This window comes from Lepidothrix coronata, unplaced genomic scaffold (genome assembly GCF_001604755.1).
Source record: "Lepidothrix coronata isolate B3197 unplaced genomic scaffold, Lepidothrix_coronata-1.0 Scaffold243, whole genome shotgun sequence".
Taxonomy (NCBI): domain Eukaryota; kingdom Metazoa; phylum Chordata; class Aves; order Passeriformes; family Pipridae; genus Lepidothrix; species Lepidothrix coronata.
In genome coordinates this window covers 16,481-40,494 of record NW_016690423.1, presented here as the reverse complement: position 1 = coordinate 40,494, position 24,014 = coordinate 16,481, and the positions used below count along the sequence as shown (strand labels likewise).

The following is a 24,014-nucleotide window of genomic DNA, read 5'->3' as shown; positions in this document are numbered from 1 at the left end:
TACAGTTTCAGTGACAGAGCACCATCAGCTACTGCCAAGAGCACAAGGCTTTGTACAATCCCCGGGAAGGGCCCAAGGAGAATATCCTGCGGTCAGAGGATTGGAGAGTTTCACCAAAGGTAAAGATATATTATGCCTGGGATTGATATCCAGCATTAAGGAGAGCAAAGTAGGTGGGAGCTAATAAAAGAACTTGTATTTCTCCCTCTCCCTTGGCAGTAGGGGCCAGAGGGGAAGGCCATCCTTCTAGGAAGGAGAATACAGCCAGTTACCTGCCCACGTCAGCTCCACAGCATTGCATAAGGCCTCATTTAGTACCAGGTAATGAACTTAATTTAAGCATGCATGTCCCTGCCCTGGCCTTCCCACTCTGCATTATGGGCTTGCAAGTTTGCTTATGCTAAAGGGCAGAGCAAAAATAAATTCCCATACTCCCAGGCATGTTCCATCGCCTGTATTGGAGCATGGGCCAGTGTCCAAATAGTTTGGATATGAAGTGAATTTGGGCTTCAGGACAGGCTCAGACCTGCTCATGAAATTGCAGGGCGATGACACCAGGGTCCTGCTTTTATATTTGCAGTTGAGTGGCTGCCACTGCTGCGACCCCCAGCTGTGACAGTGGAGCTTAAAGCTGACCTTGGCTTTCTGTGGTCGGCAGGGACACTCCATGTTGTGTTACTGTTGAAGAGCAACTGGAAATTTGGAATTAGGTGAAGCTGCAGCGCAGGTAGACAAAGATTCTATTTTGGTTTGGGGGGTTTTTTGTTTGGTTTTTTTTTTTTCTTTTTTTTTTTTTTCCATGTAATAGTTTTGGTTTTGGTCTTGTAGTCTGAAGAGCTACCCCAAGCCCCAGTGTTGGTTTTGGTCTGGGAGACGGCTCTTGTTGAGGGGCATTCGGTAGGGCTCCCTGGAGCTGCCACACGGGACTGTCACCCTAGAAGGTGCCATCCCAATGCACCACTGGTTTCGATGCACCTGAAGCTTCTGCCCGCTCACGGACCGGTCGGGTCGGGCGCACCCCGGGGGTGTGTGCTCCCCCCGGCCTCGGCACATCGCGGGATGTGCTCCCCCAGACACCCCGGGGGATGGGCTCCCCCCGGCCCCGGCACATCGCGGGATGTGCTCCCCCAGACACACCGGGGGATGGGCTCCCCCCGGCCCCGGCACATCGGGAGTGCGTTGGCCCCGGTCCCGGCAAAGGGAAGGCAGTGGCAAGAACTCGCAGCGACAGAAGCTGCCGCCGGGGCTCTCCCATCCCCGCCGCCTGTCCCCGGCTCCTCCCGGGACACCGAGCCCGTTTCCCGGCGCCGCGCACGGGCGGGGCGGCGGGACTACAGCTCCCAGCGCCGCGCCGCGCGGTGACATCATGTGCGGTGGCTCGGAGGTCACATGCCCCGCCGGCCCCTTTGTTTTGAGCGGCGCTGGCAGCGCGAGCGGCGGCGGAGAGGCCCGAGCGCTGCACCGCTGCGGATCGCACCCTGCGCTCACACCGAGCGGAACCGACCCGACTCCGGCGGCCGCGGCTCCCGCGGGTGCAGCTCGGCGGGGGCGCTCCCGGCTGTGAGTGCGGGGCCGCGACGGGGGCGCGGGGCTCGGGCGGCGGTCCCGGGAGCCCCCGGGGAGGGCGCGGGGGCTGCTGCGGGACAGCCGGGGCGCGGGGCCGGGGCGCGGGGCCGGACGGCACCGTTATCGCCGCGGCGGGGGCAGCGCGTCCGCGGCTCTGCGGGCAGCGCGGGGCGGCGGTGGCACGGCGGGGAAGGGATGTTGGCAGCGCGGGTGCGCCGGGACGGCGGCTGTATGTATGCCCTGTGCGTGTGTTGTGGTTGTTGCCCCGTACGCGCAGCGGGCCCGGCGGGCGGGGCGCTGCGGTGCCGCCCGGCCCGATCCGGTGCCGGCGCTCGGGCGGAGCGGGCGGGGGTCGCCGGTGCCCCCGCGCCGCCCGCGAGGTTTCGTAACGCGGGTCTCCCCGGAGCCCCCCGCGGCCGCCGATTGGCCGGGCGGTTGGGGGGAGGCGGGGCCGCGGCCACCGATTGGCCGGAGCGCGGGAGGGCGGGGCCGGGCGGCCCGGGGTGAAGGTGAGCTGGAGGGCGGGACGGGAGGAGCCATTTTGTGCCGCCGCCTCCAGCCCCTGGGTCCCTCAGTGGGCTCGGTTTCGGGGCCGCGCTGTTCCCTGCAGGAGCGGCTAGAACGCCCCGGCGCCGAGCTGTGCTCTCGGCAGCTCGCCTGGGCTGTGTGCGGACAGATCCGTTCTCCAGCGCTCCCTGCTCGCTCCTGGCCCCGTGGGTGAGCCGTGCCCGGGCCGCGCTCCTGCCCGGCGGGCACTACCCAGGGTCGGGTGTGAGGGCATCTGGATGAACCCACCAGCAGGATGGGGCCGTGGCCGGGGCTCGGCTTCTGGTTTAGTTTGTTTTAGCAAAATCGGGAAAGGATTGTGACTTCTCACGGTTTCTTCCCCATACGTGAACAATACTACGCAGTATGCTTTTTTCCCCTCCTTTCTTCCCCCTCCAGTGGGTGTGTGCCTTTCTCAGGGACTTCTTCACTTACTAAAGGGTAGCTGAAGATTTCTGCACAGTTTAAAGGTGTTCCTTTTCGCCACATGTTTTTGTTTTGATTTTACTTAATAATCATGACTCTCATGTCCAAATCAGTTCCTGTTTTTTTTACTGGGTGACTTTAGAGGGCATTTAAGGCTTGGTTTTGTGTGTCATTAGCTTGGATTACTCTTGAATTTTGACATTCTTTTTTAGAATCAGAATAGTGCCTTACATTACAATAAAAAACTTCTACAGTGCAGCTAATCCCTTACCATGTCAATCAGTTTGATAACTGTGAATTTTTGTTTACTAGTTACTCGGTATTCCTGAAGACTTTTTATTTTAGACATGCAAATGCTCAATTTCTCCAGTAAAACAAGAATAATTTTTCTTTTTTAAAAAGCGCTTTAAAACTAACAACTTTGGGGTCTTTTTTTGTATCTCAAAGACAAAAATAAATGTGTTTGTTTTTTGCTGGAGGAAGAGGTTACTCTTTTTTTTTTTTCTTCTCTTCCTTTAAAAACAAAAAGAGCACGTGTTGTGGTTTAGCCAGTGAGCTGCAGTCGATACACTTGGAGTTTGTTTTCTCTGACTCTTGTGGTAACCAGCCATCTGAGATGAAGCACGCCTGCAGATCGTGTTACCTGAAATCACGAAATGATTAGGATTGGCCAAACCTGAGTTGCAGGTCCCGTGCCTGGGAATGCAAACACCGTTTCTGTTTGCGGATTTGGCTGTGGTAGCTCGGGGTGCTGTCTCTGACACTACCAGGGAGCAGCAGACACGGCCTGTCTGGCGGTCCCAGCCGTGCCCTGAGGGGCCGCAGGGCTGCACCGGGGCTGTGCTGGTGGCTCTGCCCTTCCCGGGGCAGTTCCCAGCGCTTCCTTTTCTCCCTCCACAGGCGGTCAGCGGTCCGGCCACGCCAGGGGAGCAGCGGTGGGCACGGGCTGGACGCCACCTCCGCTGGCAGCAGCGCAACCCCTGCTCAGCCTCAGGTACTGCCGAAACTACACCCCGAGGGTGAGCTTTGAGGGCAGGGCTCGGGCACAGCTGATGATGAGGTGTTACCAAAGGGCCTCGCCCCAGCCGTGTGTTTTCTCTGTTGCTTTCTGTGAGTTCTGCTGGTGGGGCAAAGGAGCTCTGTGACACACAGGGAAGACAGAACCAGCTGCCAGCTGTTGGCAGAGCTGTCGGTGAGGGAGAGGGGTAAAATACATGAGGATGTTGCGTGGAGGAAGGACAAGTTTAGTGCATCATGAAAGTAATTTACATAGGAGGATTTACTGCTGGAAGGTGTCAGGGCAAACATGTTATAGACCTCTTTTACCAGCCTCCGAAGGGGCTCTTAGGAACATCTTGTACAGAAAGACCTACAGACAGTATAGGTGAAAGAAATAAAGGGACTTGAACTTCTGGTGAACCCAGCTTAATTCAGAGATATGTGTATGTGCAGGTAGCAACTGTGTTAGAGCCATGGCTGAGTTTGTAAAGCATTTTTAAAACCTGTTGACTGGAAGTGTCATCTGTGTTTTTCTTTCCAGTTTTTTGAATGGGCAGACTCTGATTTAACAGACTTAAGGTCTGTCCTTGCTGACCCTTGTTCAGACAAGCAATCCAATACATTTTGCATTGTTTTTTCTTTTTGATCTAATAATTCCCAGTACTTGCCTTTCGGAAAAATGCATTTGTTTTTTGTTTTGTTTAAACTTGTTAAAGAGATCCAAGTGTTAAATTCTGTAAATCATTGGTGCTTTATAATGCAGAGTCTGTAGGCAGGTAGGTACCTCTGTATACAGGGAAGGTGCAGACAAGGATATCTCCCCTGGTTTGGCCCTTTGCTCACTAACCAGCTCAGCCTCAGGTACAGGTTCCCCTCTGCCTTTCCCAGTTTGGGGCAGGCAGCTGCAAGGTGACATTTTAAAACTGCCAGAGCAAGATTTGCAGGAAGGCCACACATATGTGTGATAGAGCTGAACATGTGACACTGTTGCTGATAGGCCTGTGAAATTGCTTTGCTGAAGCCACCTCAGAAGTGATTAGCTGCACAGAGATTGAAGGATACTACGTTCAAAGGCAGTAAGTTCTGCAATGGAGTGGATTTCTTTTCTAGTGTCTTATTTGTAAATGTACAATATTTATCCCCTTGATTTGTTTGTATTCCGTGGATTATTTTTTATTCCCCCATTTCTTTAAACCATTAGGACATTAAGAAAAATAAATCATTTACTGACCTCTAATTCTGTGTTGTTCCAAGCATAAAGAAGACATTGGTTCCTTCAATGTGCAGTCCTAACCTAGAGCTCTTGCTTCCCTTTATTAGCCATTGCATAATACAGTGCTGTCTTAAGTCTTAACTTCTCACATAATGCAGAAGATTTAATCTCGAAGGTTTTGTTGCTTAGTTGCTGTGTTTTCCCCTTTCATGCAATGGGTCAGGGTCTTGTTTGAGGTTTCAGGCTAACTTTGCTTTGGAAAAGCTCCATTTTGTGAAATTCTTCTGATTTAAATCTGTGATGCTGGAATCAAGCCTTTAGGGTTTATATTCATATTTTCATTGTTATATTTCCCTTTCCTGCTGCTGATCCATTGTTTCTGCCAACTTTCTTGTGCTAGTAGTGTGCAGTTAGTTGCAGATGAGATTCAGTGTAAGGGATAGGGGTGTTAGCAACATTGCTGGTGAGGTGCTGCTGGTGGTGGTTGGTTTTGTTTTGTATCCAGCCTGCGTCACTACTGAGTAAAATCATTGTGCAATACATGGGATAGAGTATCAGCTACAGATCAGACTGTCTATTTATGTCTCGTTAAAGTCTCTCTGAAGCAATCAGTTATTAGATAGGCTCATTGCAACAGTGTTTTTCGAGCATCAGAACAACAACTGGCCCTATTTTAAGTCAAATTAAAATTTTGTAGGGTGAACGAACCATACCAAGAATCTACCTTGTAAATTTGTGTAAAAAATTTTATAGGGAAAATGATAGTTTTTAGAGCCTGTTTTCTCAATGAGTAAAGGTACAGCACACATTCTTTCCTTGCTGTTTGTTCAGATGGTGCTTTTTAAAGGTGCCATGTGAAAAGGCCGTTTAAAAAAAGCACGTTCATTGTGTTCTATATTAGGTGATGACGTGGTCAGTCTGGGACTGGGTAATTGCAGCTCTGAGGATGCAAGCACATCAGGAAATGAAATTGCTGTGAGGAGTTGAAGTTTCCTGGCTGTGTATTCAGGGAAACTGAATTTAACCTTTGGGAGACAAAAAGAAGAAAATCCCTTTAAAAAAACTTCTAAAATAATTCAGTGCATGTCCTTGCAGACATATCACAAGCATTCAGAATTGTACTAGTGTGAGGTCTGAGAGGGTGTTTTGCCCAGCCTCTTGCTGCCTCAAATGTGTTTTGGTGGACGTTTATCCAGGTATTTTTTAAGTTCAGCAGAGGCAAAAGGCCCTGTTGCTGCTAGATTGGTTGTTCTCACTGCCTCTAACATGCACTATCTGCAAAGTCAGCTGCATTTTCTTCACCCAGAAACTTATTGGCATATGCTAACATTTGAGTGTTTGATTTTTGTAACCTCAGTGCTCTGATAATGTGAGTCTGTGTTTGCACATTGGGGGGAACGTTTGCACTTGTACTTGAAACTGGAAGGTGTTTCAGCAAAAAGTTTTGCTAGTAATTATTTTCTAGTAGTACTGTGGAAACAAAATATCCATGTTCTCAGCAAGTTGCCCCTTGGTTCTTATTTCCAGTAGTTTTACATGTAGTTTATTCTTTGTTCTGTGTTGTGTTCTAGCAGTTTACATTCTTTTGCAATTGAATTGTAGATTATCGGTGAACTAATTTTTAGATGTTAGGAATGAACAGGTAAAAACTTATGGCCAAGGTTGTTTGTTGAGATCACAGAATGGCATTAAACATGAGTGTTATAAGACTTCATTATGATAGACTTTATAATGAAAATGGGGTGATTTCTCAGCTGAACTTTCATTTTTAGAATTTCAGTCTTCCCCCACACACCTTTTTTGGCTAGTGCTGTTAGAGTAGCACTCAGAGGCTCCAGCTGAAATGAGGATTACTCTGAAAAAAGTGAAAAGTCCAGGCTCTGGATTTTTATCCAGGAAATCTTTGGCTTCTGCCTAGTCAGGTGATTTGCTAGAGCTGAGATCTTGAGGGTTTTGTCTTGAACATTAATGCAATGCCAGTGGTACTGGGACATGCAGAACTTGCCATCTAGGACACTTGTTTTCTGGGTATATTTTGTATTTAAAGTGTGGCAGATAGTGCTGCACTGCCCTGTGCAGGGTGTGTGGTACTTTGCCCTGTAATATTGTGTCACCTCAAGGAAGGGTCAACAATTGCTCCAGTTCTTAGAGTGACCAAACAAGTATCTTGTCTGATTCTTGTGATGAAGCTGAGGTTGTGCCAGACTGAAAACTGAAGTGTTTTAATTTTTCAGACCATAGCACTGAGAAGGAGAAACTCTGCAAATTTTTCTCAATGACTCTATAGCCAACTGATGTAACAATGGTACTAATATTGGGACGCAGACTGAATAGAGAGGAGAGCGGGATACGAGACTCCCCTGCAACCAAGCGGAAAGTTTTTGAAATGGACCCAAAATCATTGTCAGGCCCTGAGTTTTTCGACTTCTCCTCGGGATCATCCCACGCGGAAAGCATCCTGCAGATCTTCAATGAGTTCCGAGACAGCCGGCTGTTCACAGACGTGATCATCTGCGTGGAGGGCCGGGAGTTCCCCTGCCACCGCGCCGTGCTCTCGGCCTGCAGCAGCTACTTCAGAGCCATGTTCTGCAACGACCACCGGGAGAGCCGGGAGATGCTGGTGGAGATCAACGGCATCTTTGCCGAGGCCATGGATTGCTTTCTGCAGTACGTGTACACGGGCAAGGTGAAAATCACCACAGAGAACGTGCAGTATCTCTTTGAAACATCGAGTCTCTTTCAGATCAGTGTCTTGCGTGACGCCTGCGCCAAGTTCCTGGAAGAGCAACTGGATCCTTGCAACTGCCTGGGAATCCAGCGCTTCGCAGATACGCACTCGCTCAAGACACTGTTCACCAAGTGCAGGAATTTTGCGCTGCAGACATTTGAGGATGTGTCCCAGCATGAAGAGTTCTTGGAGCTGGGGAAGGATGAGCTCATTGATTACATCTGCAGCGACGAGCTGGTGATCAGCAAGGAGGAGATGGTGTTCGAGGCCGTGATGCGCTGGGTGTACCGCGCCGTGGAGCTGCGCCGGCCGGTGCTCCACGAACTGCTGACACACGTCAGGCTCCCGCTCCTGCACCCCAACTACTTCGTTCAGACTGTGGAGGTGGACCAGCTGATCCAGAATTCCCCAGAGTGCTATCAGCTCCTGCATGAAGCCAGACGATACCATATCCTTGGAAACGAGATGATGTCTCCCAGAACTAGACCACGCAGGTGAGGAATTTTTTTTTACTTTTTTCTGTAGGAGAAGGACATAGTTTGTTGCACAGATGTTTGATATACATATGCCCAGAGAAAAATCTCTTGCAGATTATTTTGCTTTGCATTCTGGAGCTGCTACACTTACTCTTCAGTACTTCCCCACAAGCCATGAAGCTCACAGGTGTCTTGAAAATGTGAGTTAAGTGAGTCTTTCTGCACAGATCACTTTATTGCTATGAAATAAACGACTCTTCAGGTAAGTAAAGTTATATTACCTTGCAAGTAAAACACTTTCTTAAGTTTAATGTTTGCTAGGGGAGACCTTAAAGTATTTCATACAATAGCAGTATCTTGAAGAGAACTTCATGTGCTGTGGCAAGTACACCATTGCATTTCCCAACCTTTCTTTTTGTAACAAAGTCATGTAAGTGTCCAGCACACCACAAAGGATGTGGATATTATGTATTCAGAGCATTTCCTTGCTGCATCACAAATACTTTACAGATGGAGTAGTACATGTATTCGTAATAGACAGCAGAACAGGTTCTTAACTGTAAAGAAACCAAATATTGTAATTTTTAAAGAATTATGAAACAGTTCCTGAAGTATTTTGTGTTTATTCTGTGACATTTTAATAATTCAGAATTGCTACCACTTAATAATGTGTTACACAAATAGGTGACTGAGGTTGCAAAAAGAAATGAGGAAGAATCCATTAGTGGCATTTATGAGCAATGGTGGTTATGATTCTTTTTTTCCTGAAAAATATTCTCCCAGCCTCGTGTCAACGATAGTTGACACGATAGTTTATTGTTAACTCCACCTGATTTAAGCTGTATTTATAAAATCATATGTTGCATTAAGGTGATGCAATGACCTGGTCGAGACAGATTGTGTTAGGAGTTACTCCTCTTTGCTTGCTCTTACTCATATGTGGTTGCCGTACAGTGACTGTTCAGGGAACCTTTATTTTTCTGGCAGCAGTTAAAGGCTTCCTTAAGAGGGAAAAAGAATATTTGGCAATGTTTGCCCCATTAGTGGCTTTCCAGTCTTCAGTCCTGCCATGAGAGAAGAAACTCTTGAACTCCTTGCAGCGAAGCTGCCAGATTTTCTAAGCTGCACGGTGCTGTGGTGGAGGGTCTTTGGAAGTGTTTGGGCCATGGCAGTTTGGAAACTGGTGCAATTGTTGTTTCTGAGTCCAAGCCTGAGGGAGGGACCATGGGAATTCTGACAGTGTGCAGTGTATTTGGTGTGATGTTTATTCTGTGTCTATTACTCAGTTAGCTAAAGAAGGCAAATACACTCAGACCCAGCAGTTTTGCCAGTGCGTGGTGTGTATGTGCTTGAGAATTTGAGCAGCCTCAGTGTAGTGCTCCAGTTTGCACATGAAGTACCCTGCCTAATCCAGGTGATTTCTGAAGCCAGGGGGTTTTGTTGGTTTTACTGCTGAGCTTGTTAAACTGCACTGGGAATTCAAGTAGGCAGGAACAAGAGAAGTAATTTACAAAGAGGAAAACTGGCTGGCCTCCCAGCAGGAATTTTTTCCCCTTTTCTATATTACATTCGTGGAATAGTTCTTTGTCATTTGTTTCTGTTGCCTGTTTGTTTCTGTTGCCTATAGCAAAAAGAGATCATATTTTAAAGCAGTTGCCAGGTCCCCCTTCTCCTGTGTTTTCACCACACCTTTTCTGGGCATTCTGGCAGGGGGCTGGGAGGAGAGGACAGGTCGCTGGAGAGCTGTTTTCCTTCTTTCTTGCCTTCCTCCAATTTCTTTTCTATATAAACTGTTTCCAAAAGGAGACAGGCTGCAGGACAAGAAATTCCCACACCAGTGTTTTTGTTGAAACTTTGGGAAATAAATAGTAATTGCTTGGATGCACTTATGGGTGAAGCGAGTTCGACTTGTTTTTTTAAACAAGTTGATTTTTTTTTTTTCTTTTTGAAGCCAGTGAAGAGTTACCTGAAGGGAATTGAAGTTAAAGTATGGCATAACCGTTGCTCTTTGCCCCTAAGGCATCACTGACAAGTGAGGTCTTTCTGAAAGAGCTTTTCAGTTATGGACTAGTGACATCTTGAGGCTGTCTCTCCTGCTCCTTTGGAGTCTCTCCTGTCCCCTCCGGTTGTGTTGCACAGCAAATCTCCAAGCTGAGACCAGGCAGTGAGCAGTAACACATTTCCATACAAAAGACAACATAGGCTCTTCCTACTGTGTGATTTGAGTTGTCTTCAGATTTTCATCTACCTCTGAGTTTTTCCATCAAAGCTTCTTTTAGCCTGCCTAGTTACCGTGAGTGTTCTCTTTAACTGGAAGTTGTTGCGTTTATACATTTTAACACATCCTTTCTGGTTGCCTTTAGAAAGCTTTAATGTAGTCCCTCATTTTCCCCCAAGGAGACGTGGGTTTCTATTTCACTTCACATATTGTCTGCTATTTCATTTACTACCCAAAAGTGATTTAACATTGGGGAAGAAAAAAGTAGTGATTTACCAGACTTTCTGTAATTTGTTTTCCAAACTTGACATGATTTTGAATGTAATCTCTTTGAACTACGAGAGTTCTGTCCAGCTCTTGCTGTGCGGGTTGGTGTTCTCGCCTTGTGTAACTTGGGACCCCCAGGGAACCTGCTCTTGGGAATGCACGGAATTACGTGGCACTGCTGGTCATATTCCATCCCCCCTTTTCTATTTTATGCACCTCTTCCTGGTGGGACAGTGCCTCCTGGAATCTCTAGTGCCTGTTTTAACACCTCTGTTATTTTGCTCACACTGTTTCTTCTGAGGGCTACAAGGAGGGCTTCCTGTGCTACTGGTTGAGGTCCCAGGTTTTCTAACGTCCACTCAAATATATCCTTAGTTCTTTTCTGGAATTAGCCTTTGCCTGTATGTTGGTTTTGTGTAATTCCACCACAGTTTTACTTTTTTTTGTTAAAGTAACGTGCTCTTTGTCATTTGCAAAAGAAATTTTAGGAACTAACCATAAAACGTATACAGTGCATGACTCCTCCAAGAAAATGTAATGGAGGAAATGTTTCTTAACTGAAGAAAAAATATGGTCATACAGGTACTAAAATGTTGGGAAATTTTTTTGTTTTCTGTAGATTTGAAATACTGTGCTAAATGAATATTTTCTTTACAGAGAAAGATTTCATCATAACAATTCATAAAGAGCTCTCTCTGGGCAAAGATTTTTGGTTCATTTATTTTTAAAATACACTAAGCTTTTCAGTATGTGAGTGGAGGCCTTGATTCTAATCTATAAAGTAATCCTCAGGCAAACCTCTTTGTACCCACAATTAGCTGGTGTATCTGGACTTGCTTCTGTGGCAAACTACGAGTTGAGTGTCTTGCTTTTATGGAAGTTCTTTTCCTCAGTAATGCTTTGCTGGCACAGGAACTTCCCCTCTCTTATCCTTTGAGAGATTCTTTTCAGAGTTGTTCCTCAAAAAAGCAAAAACCGGTAACAGTAAATACATAGAAACCAGGAACGAGCCTGACTTCAAAGCTGAGCAGCTGCCGGGAGTTTCTTCTGCCTGGTTCAGGTGCGTAAGTGCCACTCCTCAGACACATCTCGTTTGTATCATCTTGTAGGATGTTACCATTTAGCACTGCCTTTTCCTATTGACAATATTCTGAGTAGAAAGATGTAGGGTATATTTAAATTACAGCCTGTGGTGACAAGGAGATAAAAGGGCTAACTAGTTTTGTTTCTGGTGTTTCAAAACGGGGAAAACTTCATCAGGATTTATAGGTGAATATGTGCATAAGTTTATAGTAGGATCTTTAGGGGGATATCATGCAATTTTTACCTCAAAGGCGGTTCTGAGTCTGTTGTTTTTGAGAGAAGACTGCAGTACTCAGCAATGGTATTAATGTCTGTTCTGTGAGATGTCTGTTCACATTGGGATCATCGTACAAAGCTCGACACGACAAAAAGGCTTATCAAAAATAAAATGAATCTTGCATTCAGTTTTACTTAAATGACAGCAGTCCTTGAAATAAATATGTCAGTGCAAAATGCTTTAATCTAAAAATGCCCTGAAAAGAAAGGAGTTTGACAAATGCTGACAAGAAATTAGAAATTTGAGAGGAGGAATAAAAGGTGCTCACGGTTCGATTTGCACATCAAAGATGGTTGAGTCTCTACATTCAAATGTGAATTAATAAATAAGAGGTTTTGTTATTGCTGTGAATGTAGAATATGTATAATACAAAAACGTGGTTAGTAGAACGAAAATGAATGTGTGGAATAGAATTTAAAGGCCTACTTGTGTACATTGCAGACTGTCTAATGCTTAATTTTTTTTCACACCGAGTTTTAATTTTTGGTTTAGGCTTGATCCTTAATGTTTCCTCCTGTCACTACTCTTGTTTTTTTCTTTACTTTGCATTGGCTCTAAGGCCACTTTCTTTTCTCTTATTTTGGTGACTATATTCCTTCAGCTTTTAAACTTTTTGGATATTTAAGCAATGGAAAGTAGTATTGATTTTGTAAAACTGGGGGGGAATGTCAGGACTGGTTTCATTGTGAAACAGGTCCTGCTTGAACTTGGTTTCTGATCTCTCTATGTACACAAAGTAAAAATACTATTAAAGTAAGGGCTTTCTGTGTTATTTAATTATTCAGTTTTTACATATAACGTTGTGCAGTGGAACTCCACCACTTACTCTGGGCACCTGTCAGTGACACCTGCTGTGTAACGACACAGCTGGAAACAGTGAAACCTCTGTTTGCTAAATGACTCTTCTTTTTTTCTTTGCTGTAGAAGTTAACACTAAATAGTAAATTTTCTGATTTTCACACAGTTTTGAAGACGATGTTGTTTGGCCTCCATGTACTAATAAATATCTCCTACATCTTAGTTTTCTGTGTTCTCTTTTTTAGATCAACTGGTTATTCTGAGGTGATAGTTGTTGTTGGAGGCTGTGAACGAGTTGGAGGGTTTAATTTGCCGTACACGGAGTGCTATGATCCCGTAACAGGAGAGTGGAAATCACTGGCTAAACTTCCAGAGTTTACCAAGTCTGAGTATGCCGTGTGTGCTCTACGGAATGATATTCTTGTTTCAGGTGAACAATCCTAGAAAGTTTAAGATTTCTTTTTTTTCTTGGTTGATTGTTTTTCATTACTAGATGATCTTTAAGGTCCCTTCCAACCCAAGCCATTCTATGATTCTGTGTTTGACTGGGGATTGTTTTCTTGTTTGTTGTTTGGGATTTTTTTAAGTAGTGTGGCAGATCTTTGTACTGTGAACTTCCAGAAGCTCGGCTGAAAGTCATTTTCTGATGTAAATGGTGAAAACCAGCCCCAGCGCAATCTTACTGTAAACAAAAGTGTTTTCTGGAGTTTTTGTTTGGCATGAATCTGCAGTTTTTTACAGCTGATTCCAGGACATCAATTGTATTTAAAGAGACCAGCTCATGCAGTACACTGCTTTAAAATACAGCAGCAGACTGTTTGCAGCAACAGCTGGGAAAAATACAGGCAAAAAATCTCAAGCAGGCTTTTCCCAGCAGTCCTTTAGCAAGGGAAAATTCCAGGGTGCAGCTGATGGTTTAGCCACCACGATCTGTGAGTTAGTTCAGCCAAAGAAGTTGTTTCCTCGGGTGTGTAGTACCTGTGTCATTTGAACAGAGTGTAAAACAAAGGAGATGTGCACAGACAGGACAGAGGAACAGCGGGTGTTAGGGATGTGCCATAGGGCACTTCAGGGGATAAGACTTTGGGTGTCTCATCCAGGCAGTGACACTACAGGAAATCTGAATTCAGAGCATGGGCAAAAGCCATTCACGTGCATTCAAGAAATAATCTAATGTGATCTCAGCATGTCAGTGAGGAAGGCAAACATAAGGAATATAACTCACTGTGTGCTTTTGTGTTTGAAGTCCACTGGAAATTACTTTTTCAGTCTAACTTACAGATACTGATAGATCCTTATATCACCCAAAAAGTGATACAAAGTTTTCATTGCTCCCTGTAGAGGGGCATGTTAATAGCATTTCCCATACAATAATTATTCAAATCGGCATATTTCTGTTTTTAAAGGTGGAAGAATCAATAGCCGGGATGTCTGGATTTATAACTCTCAACTTAACATTTGGATCAGAGTTGCTTCCTTAAATAAAGGCAGATGGAGACATAAAATGGCTGTTCTTCTTGGTAAAGTAAGAGAAGTATATTTTAATTGTTTTTATAGTCGGGATGTTTTCATGTAGATAAGAAAGCAGTAGAGAAAACACTTTAGTATTACTTTGTATTTCATATCAAATACTTTAAAAAATACTTTAATATTTCAAACAACTGGGCTTTTTATCAGTCAGACACTACCCCTGGACATGAAAATCATCTTACTGCCCAGTCATTTTTTTTTTTCATCATTGAAGTGTCTTATTCCCAAGAAGCAAATTTTTGGGAAGCAAAGAAGCATCTGAATTATCCTGTGCTTCACAAGTGCCGTCAAAGGTCTAACAGTTTTGCAGTTATTAACAGAAATTGGTGCTGCTCTGAATGTTGTGTCTTTTATTTAATGTTTTATGTTGAAATTAACTGAACACGTGCAGTGTGGAAACAGGAGGATTTGCTGTATTTTGAAGGTGTGTATGCCTGAACATAAAATGGGTAATTGGGATCAACTGCCTGTGGGGATTCTGTTAGTGAAACTTAGGAAGGATGTGCATGTGGTATCCCTTGGGCTTCCTGGAGATGAAACTTGCAGCTGAGCAAACAGAAGCAAGTGGACATAAATAATGAGTTCTGCTTCTTAAATATGAGAGAAGGGGCAGGAAAGAGTTTACAAACTGAGATGAGGAAATATTTCTGTAAGTAAGTAGGGAAAAGCAAAACACCGAAAAGCAAAGGTAAACTCAGATGGACTTTTGCTGCTGCTGTTGCTGAATGTCATCTAAAAAAAGAGAAATGCAGAGAAATGCCTTTTCTAACAAATGCCATTCAAACAGGAAGTTTCTATCGTAGTATTAATAATACTATGCTTTGGCATGTGTTTGCAGTGTCATTCCACATGTGACTGAATGGAACTCTCCAGGAAGTCTTTACCCTTTGTTTTTAGGCTGCATTCTTCTTCTCCTGTGTATATATTAAAAATCTGAGAAAAGTATCCCTTCGCATACCTAGCAAATTAGCTTTAAATTAATGTAATTTCATATTTAAATGTAACCCTTACTCTACTCAAGAAACAATGGCAGTTTTCACCCCTGTGCACAGGTGTACGTGGTTGGGGGATATGACGGGCAGAACCGGCTCAGCAGTGTGGAGTGTTACGACTCGTTCTCCAACCGCTGGACAGAGGTGGCTCCCCTGAAAGAGGCTGTGAGCTCCCCGGCTGTGACCAGCTGTGTGGGCAAACTCTTTGTCATCGGGGGTGGGCCTGATGACAACACCTGTTCTGACAAGGTCAGTGAGTTGTGTTGTATTGCATCTTCTGCCCACAGGCAACAGCATTGCTGGGTTAAAACCAGATCCTGCAGAGGTCCGCTTTAACTGTTTTTGCTGAAGGGAGTATGGTGTTATTGTAATACAAAAAATATGGAATAGAAAATGTTAATTCAGGGAGATGCTGTTCCTGTGGCATTTCTCATGGATACTGTCACTGGCTTCACAAGTTCTGTGAATTCTTAAACCTGAATGTTCAGAAAATAATGTCAAATACAAGTGCGTGTTTAGACATTGATATATGGACCTATATTTGTATTGACTTCATTTTCTGGGTGAGGTATTGCCCACCAGGCACTGCTGCTTTGTCTCTCCTTGTATAACCTGTGTGGGCACGCCAGGCTGTTACTTCAGTTAGGCTGTTAATGTGAAAGGCTTGTATTTGTTTTCAGGTTCAGTCTTACGATCCTGACACCAATTCTTGGTTGCTCCGTGCAACGATCCCCATCGCCAAGAGATGTATCACGGCCGTGTCCTTAAACAACCTGATCTACGTTGCTGGTGGGCTCACCAAAGCCATCTACTGCTATGATCCCATTGAGGACTACTGGATGCATGTACAGAACACGTTCAGCAGACAGGTAATTAACAATAGAAGACCTGCACACAGCTGAAACGTAGTTTTTGAAATTATCATCTTGGCATGAAATGAGTATGCACTTGTTTAACTCTGATACAGTTGCATTTTTGATTCCTTTCTTGCTTTACCTCTTCTTCTGTGTAATTCAAAACCTCACAGAAGAATTTTCTATACCAGTAGCTTTTCAGCTGGTCATCACTATTAGCCAGTCCAAACTTTGGGAGCTGTTACTGTTGGAGAACAGGGTAACAGTATAATGGATGAATTTTTAGTTGTATAGAAATTAACTCTGTCAGATTCTGCTGCATGTTTTGATTTAGATTGAAGATAGTAATTTCCTTGTAATTGATTAAAGCCTTTCAGTGTAACTACAAATATTGAAGGCTGTTTTTACAGTGTGAAAAAGCCCCTTTGTATAGCACAGAAAATTTCTGACTTGAATAGTGAGGGCCCTGTCACTGCCACATATGGGACACAGAATTTAACCTTGGTAGCAAAGTATACATGTATCAGTTACATTTCCTGATGTTATTCATTCTTTTTCCTGGCCTTCCCTCTGTTCCTCTGTTTTGATCTGAGTTCTCTAATTGAATATTTTTTCCATGCCTGCTTTTAAGGAAGAAATAAAATCCTATCGGTGTTTCAAGTAAGACATAGCACAGTCTTTTCTTATGCACTCCTTTTAGTCATGCCTTTTTTTCCTCTCCCCATTTACATCCCTCTTCATTATCTGTTACTCCTCTAAGATGCTTCTCCTTGTTCCCGTTTTTTGCATTAATAGTACCTACTGTGGTCCCTCTTCTGAAAACCTTTGTTCTCTCCTCCTTTCCCTATCTCAGATCTTTAAATGGTAAGTACAGTGTTCAGCTGAATTCCATTGTATCCCTTGTATGAGCTATGTAATGAAGGCTTAGACCTAAAATAGTCTTTTTTGTAGGATTGTGCTGTTGCTTTCTCTAATTATTGTCCTTTCTGCATTGGCCCTTTCAGGAGGAAATAGTGTAGGCCTGTTTACAAACAGGAATCAGTGCTGCCCTCCTGCACTGGAGCAGATATGCATGAATCAAGGTCTTGCTTTTTAGATAATCATGTATTCCTTTGTGTTTCTTTGAAACAGGAGAATTGTGGCATGTCTGTGTGTAATGGAAAAATCTATATCCTTGGTGGAAGACGGGAAAATGGTGAAGCCACAGACACTATTCTTTGTTATGACCCTGCAACGGGCATTATCACAGGAGTAGCAGCCATGCCCAGGCCAGTATCGTATCATGGCTGCGTGACCATTCATAGATATAATGAAAAAGGCTTTAAACTGTAATTTTTTTTTTCCTGAAAAAAAGAAGAAAACTGCATGAATGAATCCAGTGGTCTGCTGCAAGACAGGCTTTTTAAAGATTCCTGAAGTGGGAATTCCCTGCCTAAGTGTCGTATGAAAATTATATCCTGTGCCTTTAGAAAAAGGGTTCATTTAACTGACAAAACAAGTCTCCAAACCTACCCAGTAACCAGAGTTCATTTCTATCTGCTGTGGACTCTGATACAAGAGCAGTAACAGTATGTTGTACTAGTGGTCAGCAAATTTGCCCTATGTGTGATTAGTAATTAAAATCTTGGAAGCTTTTTGGGGAAAGTGCCTTCACAAGCTTTTGTGCCTCTGTCCTGAGAAGCAATATCTGCAAGGTGTTTCCAGTTCTGCTAATGGGAAAAATAGATTCTTTGATCCCAAAGAATCATCTAAGATAATTATTTATAATTTAAAAAGTTTAAATAATTGTAGTTCGTAGGCAGCATTCCTACAGGCAGATTACTTGGCTTAACCGAGCAGATTTAATGTCAGATCATGCATGGTTTGGAATTAAACCCCCAAAAAGCGTCAACAAAACAAGCTACATAGGACAAACAGGAGAGTCTTTGAGGAATGCTTTTTTCTGAAGGAGAAACTGGTTGTTTTGTGAGCCACCACAACACACTGCATGACGATTGGGTACCTTAACCCTGTGGACCTTATTCACAGTGTTGATAGATGTCCATCAGAAGTACAAGGCTACATGACATGGAAAACTAGGGGGGTGTAGGCCATGTGTCTGTGAAGCAAATTCTGAGTCCCAGTTTTTACCTTTGTGAGCAGTATGGCTGAAGGCTGAAGGTTACTGGGTTCTCTTTGCTCACTGCGAAGTATCTCTGTTAAAGAAATAAAAGATGATGGACTCTGGATTCTTCCACTTACCTGAATCACATTATAAATTACCTGAGGATAGAGTTAGGGACTTGGGTTGTGCCCTACAGCTTATAAATTGTTCTTTTGGATATCTCATCTGCAGAGATGGCAGAGTATCCACCAAGTATTTCTTGGCCTTTCTTCAGACAATCACTCAGTACAGTTAAACTACCATATCAACTGTTTCACCACAGATAAAGAAGCTTTGGGAAGGTCCCTACTGTCATCAGAAAAATATCTGTGGACCTGTCCATGTAGCCATATGAGGTGACTCCCATATGACATATTTTGGATAATTTTGAAGCCAAGGAAGTGCCTGTATTTTGACACACACCACCATTTTTTAGTTTTTTTTTCAGTAAAGGTATTTTTTTTAAAGTCTTCTCTAGATTTCTGTTCTAGGTCTCTTTATTTCCAGTACGCAGTTGTACAGTTGAGGCACAGAGTTCATAAAAACTGAAATAGCACGTAAGAGTTGGAAAATGAATAGGATTGTCTGTACCAATTTCCTGTTAATCACCAAAAACCTCAGGAACTGCCTTTTAAAGGAATTCTGAGGACAGCAGCCAGTAAGGAAGTTGGTCAGTGCCAGGGCAGAAGAAAAACCATAAAATCTCTGCAGAGCCAGCCCTGGCCTCAGGATTCTGGTCTCTGTGATTGCTCGGAGGGTGAAAATAAGCACCATATCTGGAACGTTGTTTGTTCCACTGGACTTTCCTCATGTGTTTTCCCAGAGTATTTCTTCATGAGATGGAAATTCTGACCCTCAGTGAAGCTGTGCCAAACTGGGAGTCACCGTTTTCGGTAACATGGTCATGACTTTTAAAGAGCACTGGGAGCTGCACTTTGGGATGCATTGACTTGTAACCTCAGGAAAGGACACAAATTTCAGTTTCTGGCTTGATACCAAACACTGCTTTGTATATGCTGAATAAGAATACTGATAGAATACAAATCTCTGCATATCAGTGATTGATCAGGAAGTCAGTTCCTGAGCAGGTACATCCACATTGCCCTAAAAAGAAAGTCCCTTGGTAATGCAAGACAAATGAGTCAGATAAATTAATCCTTTTCTAAATTCCTTCTGTTTCTGCTCACCAAGTTATACTTTGAAAAAGCAATTTCAGTACCTGTGAATAAGGTCTGTTGACTGCGATGGTAATTGCCCAGTAACTGATACTGTATACTAACAGTGTATATAGCTTGTGCCATCATTTTAAATGAAAATGTCAAAAATTCTAGGGGCACTTAATTAGAGATGCAATTTGAAAAATACTCTCCGTTGATTTCTTCCTGTTTGTATTCAGACTTGTAATGTTGATTGTCATGCTAAACTGTTTTTTAACAGTCCTTATTCTGTAGGTGTAGAACAGTGTCATTTAATCTGTTTATAATACTGCACTACTCTGTAAATAACAAGATACTGCTTTCTATGGTTTTGAAGATGCATTTTATAGTTTAGTTGTCTTTTCTAACAATTTATGTACTGTTACTGTTACCTATTATTTTGAAAATGGCAGTGTTTAATGAACAGTAAATGCAGAAATGTAGATGCAGAAGAAAACTTCTGCTTACAATTCCTGACAACCTGTATTCAGTGCTGAGCAGTTACAGATGTGGAGCATTGCTTAATGGCAGTTACTTATGCAATGATTTCCTTAAAACAGGCAGTGAGATTTTCTTCTTGCTTGTTAATTCAGTAAATAATTTTCACTTATGGCCTGCTCTGTTACAACAGTTATTCTTAGATGTGCTAGAAAAGGAACGATTCAACTTTAGTTTAATGAAAATTAACCATTTTTCTAGAAGGGTGCATTAATTTGGAAGTTGCATTCCTGAGCCACCTGTTCTCCAATGCATTTCACTTAGGTATAAATGAATTCCAAGATTTAAACTGTCACTATTATGCATATTTAGCTGCTTGTAGTTTATGGGCTTGAGCAGGAAGCTGGGAAGGTGGAAGGGGTTTGTCTCAGCTAGGAAAGAAAATTATTAAAGCCATGTACTCTAATCAAAATAATCACCATCATAAATGGTGATAGATTTGGTAGCTCTAGAGCACCTGCACAAAGATGTAACTTCAGTCCAACCACACATGGGAAGAGGGCCCAAGTATCTCCAAGTAACACCTAAAAAATCATTTTTAAGCATTGTCTTCACTAAACAGGAATGAGTAAATATTTTTCTTCTCCATTTTGATGTCCAGTTCTGTTCTTAGTAATGTGATGTTAATTGAAAAGAAAGTTGATGCTTCCTCGCAGCCGGGGTTCTGGAAGGTTCTGAATCACCAGTTTCAGTACTGCAGTACAGAGCAGCCTCCAGCCCTCTGCTTTGAGCTGAAGCATTTCCCCCTTTTACAGCCATCAAGCACAGAACAGTTCCTGGGAATCATGTTAGTTGTACTTGTAGGCTCCCTCCTTGATAATGCTTAAGTAGGCATAATTTGTGGATTCTCTTCCATCAGTTGAGTCATTTTATACTGTGTGCCTGCATTTTGGGAATTGGGCACTGTGCTTTCCACTCCAGCACCAAGGGGTCCAGATTGTGCACTTTTTATTTTAGTTGGCACCAATGTGGTTCTCATCAAAGATTGCTTTGTGGTACTCTCTGAAGCAGAGATGTTAATGCAGAACATGTTGATATGGATCCTTATCATAATTTACTGAAGCTTTTTAAATGATATTTTTAATACTGCAAACTTTTGAGAGAGGCTAATGATGTAGGAAGAGGAAATGCTCACTTTGACAGAGGTTTAGAGGAGGCTTGAGAGTAAGGACACTGCTGTCTGTTCCAGCTTCTTCCTCAGAATACTTGAGTTCACCACATTATCTTAGGGAAATACTCAGTTTATCTTGGTTTTTCTTTACTTGAGCTGTAAGGACAGAAGGAGAAGCAGGAGACCTGCTCACTGCCTGTGACTTCAGGTTCCCCTCCTGCCCGAGGCCGCTGGGGCAGAGCCGTGAGCTTTGTCCAGCTCCAAAGAGACGAGACAAGAGGAACTCCCTGGAGCGGAGAGGTGGCAGGAGGGGTTTGTACATGTGGCTGGGCTTGCTGAAACCAAGGTGTTCTGGATGCTCACAAGTTTGCAATTCCAGATGCAGAAACTCAGGTGGTAAAAATATTTTGTGTCTCCATTCAGTGAACTCAGCTGGAGCAATAGATGTGCAGATACGGTTATGCTCTGCCAGTGGCAGAGCTCAGAAAAGCCAAAGGATCATCTTTCTGAATTGCCCAACTAGGCAGGTAGATGTGGGGTTTATTCCTTCCACAGAAGATGGCAAAAACCAATCCAAGAGCATTAAGAAACTCAGAAGATGTGATCACTGTGAGGCACAATGAATATTTTCATCTGGATGTAGTTGCATGCACACAAGAAAGTACAAATGAAAAGGTTTGTTGTGCCTGGCTAAAAAAATCTGAGCAACGTATACTCAGAAAAGGAGTCTAAATGGTAAGATGAGATTTCTAAGCAGAAATTTGCTGTCTGGTTGGGAGCCAAGCAGTGATTTTTTAATTTTTTTTTTAGTATGTTTGGCACACAAGTTTCCTCAGTATGGAATTATTTCAGATAGCATTAATAAAAAATGGATGTGGCTGTCAGTTCATCATGACCATGTCAGTGCTACTGAGCATCGCCACACAACAGGCTCCTACCACCCCCAGGCAGGAAGTGACTCGTGTTCTCTGCACGCTGCCTTTGCTCTCCTCCCTAACTAACGTTACACAGGTTCATCAAAGTATACAGCCTTGGTAACGTTACTGTCTAAGAACTGTAAACTATTACAGGAGCATTTCTTTTTTCTACTGTAGGGATCCAGTCTATGCTCACATTTGTGTGTGAACATCTGCATGTGAAGAATTCTCTGATCATTTTCTGATAGTGCTGTTATAAGTGAGGCACATAAAGCCCCTGTGTACAGCTTGTTAATAATGTAATTATAGCTTACTTTGTATGCTTAGCTTCGAAGAAAAGAATGTATGTTAATTTTGAAAAGACCTGTGCCTTAAATTCACCTATATTTTTATCTATTGTGAAAAAGAGCTTGGATTACTTCTCCCTATTTGTACCTTTATTAGGATTGGTCTTACTGTCTGGACTGTTGATGTCCCTCTAAGAGAAATAAATGTTACCATTCATTTAGATTAAAATAGTTAAACTTCTTGTTTAGAATATGCCTAGAGTGCTTCCATTTATACAGTGCTATGGCAGATATAATCTAGGGAAATCAGTATTTGTTTTTTTTCTATTTTTTGTTTCCAGCACACCTCGATGACAAAGGACTGAGGTTAATCTTTGACTTCCTGACCTTAATATGTACAGTTTCTTGTTTTAGTCAGTAGCCTCTATGATATTTCTGAACTCTCTGAAGTCATCAACCTCTTGTTCAAGATACAAAATATGAAGCAATAATGTGGTGCAGCATGGCAATAAGCAAATCAAGAGACTTGAATGTAATGTACTGTTACTAATTTCATCTGTGTAAATGCTGGACCTATGAGTCATTCTCCTTTGGTGCACCTGTAGCAATTCGGAGTGGGATTAATAGGAGCTACTTGGCCATGGAAGGAGAGTTTACCTCCTGAACTGTTACTCATATGATACTGTATCTTCGCCTGAAATCATGTTTTGATTTTCCTTTTTTGCTGAGGAAAACAGCAGTTTGTGTTATTCCTTGCCAGTTCCTTTATTTACTGAAACATAAAAGCCGTAGTTCCACGAAGAGCTGATCTTTTCCTGGAGAACAGCCTGGTGCAGCACAAGTGATTGAACAGGAAAGCTCAGACCACTTACTGTGTGCCAGAGTCAATGTAACATGTCTTGCATATAACATTGAGGTCTTCAGATTGTGCTGACAGTAGAAAAGTGATTTTGTTATGTAGCACAATTGCAATAACACCTGTTATATTTAAATATATTTCTTGCATAATTCTTTGAAAGTTTTTTAAAGTTCAGTGTACCTAATAAACATTTGCCTTTTGAATAGTTCACTGTGGTTTATTTAGTTTATGAGAAGTTCCAGGGTGGGGCTTGGTGGAGAAAGGAGGAACCTCCCTCCTGTTTTTTCTGGGTCATTGAACTTGTTGGATTCTGCCCCTTGTGCAGTATCTATCCATTGATCTTTCTTCTGCCTCCCAGTCTACGTGTTTTCCCTTCTCCTCTTTCTGTCCTCAACACAGAACTTATTACCAATGGGAATAAAGGCAAGCTGGAGACTGTGTAGAGGAGTAAACTTGAAAGAAAACTGAAAAAACATGGGTGGCATGTGAAATCTGGTTTGTCCTGGGTACTGTGATGAGAAAAGAATGTGAGTGGACTTGGAAGGCAAAACCAGCATGGGAAAGCAGGAAGAGGTCACATAACACTAGGAAGGTGACTGGCAATAACACAGGTTGGAAAGAATCATAGAAAGTTTATTTTCCTAAAGTTAGCTACTTGGCCATCTCAAGGTCCTGCTCCCAGATGGCAGAGTAAGCGGGTCAGACTGTGATGGAGAGGTACTATTACACTTGAACTGAGAGGAATCATTTGATCTAATACCACATTTTTTACAAATACTAGTGGAATACTAGTTGTACTCCTGGCTTCCTCTTCCATGTAATGTGTATTTTAGATCTGTCTCAGAACTTGCTCTTTGTGCAATCTTAATCTTGCTTACTTCCCTAAAACATTAAAATGTTCTGAAAAGAGGCCTAGTAGTGGTCCTATAATAAGAACAAAAAGAGGATTTTAAGGGCTAAGCCTTGAACATTCAAGTACTTGCAAATTAGTGGCCTCATAAATAAGTTTGCAAATCCATGAGTGAGCAGG

The 24,014-nt window shown here is 43.1% G+C and overlaps 1 protein-coding gene across 3 annotated transcripts; it reads left to right on the top strand.

Annotated features, from left to right (window-relative positions):
• KLHL24 (kelch like family member 24) lies at positions 1 to 23,191 on the top strand. Of its 3 annotated transcripts, none has more exons than XM_017834872.1 (8): positions 1 to 119; positions 220 to 321; positions 6,985 to 7,972; positions 12,843 to 13,027; positions 14,004 to 14,122; positions 15,180 to 15,368; positions 15,800 to 15,988; positions 17,105 to 23,191. In XM_017834872.1, exons 3-8 carry the CDS (start codon positions 7,053 to 7,055, stop codon positions 17,303 to 17,305), a joined length of 1,803 nt encoding a protein of 600 aa, XP_017690361.1. In that variant the 5' UTR covers positions 1 to 119; positions 220 to 321; positions 6,985 to 7,052; the 3' UTR covers positions 17,306 to 23,191. The 3 variants fall into 3 exon arrangements, with proteins under 3 accessions (XP_017690361.1, XP_017690359.1, XP_017690360.1); XM_017834870.1 differs by lacking the exons at positions 1 to 119; positions 220 to 321 and adding exons at positions 526 to 727; positions 3,439 to 3,532; XM_017834871.1 differs by lacking the exons at positions 1 to 119; positions 220 to 321 and adding an exon at positions 581 to 727.
• The last annotated feature ends 823 nt before the right edge of the window (positions 23,192 to 24,014 follow it).

What these genes read in the sequence shown, in the direction of transcription:
- KLHL24 (XM_017834872.1), top strand. Translation starts at nt 7,053, where the DNA reads ATGGTACTAATATTGGGACGCAGACTGAATAGAGAGGAGAGCGGGATA. An exon ending in CCCAGAACTAGACCACGCAG is followed by an intron (nt 7,973 to 12,842) that starts GTGAGGAATTTT and finishes TCTCTTTTTTAG; the next exon opens with ATCAACTGGTTATTCTGAGG. An exon ending in GAATGATATTCTTGTTTCAG is followed by an intron (nt 13,028 to 14,003) that starts GTGAACAATCCT and finishes CTGTTTTTAAAG; the next exon opens with GTGGAAGAATCAATAGCCGG.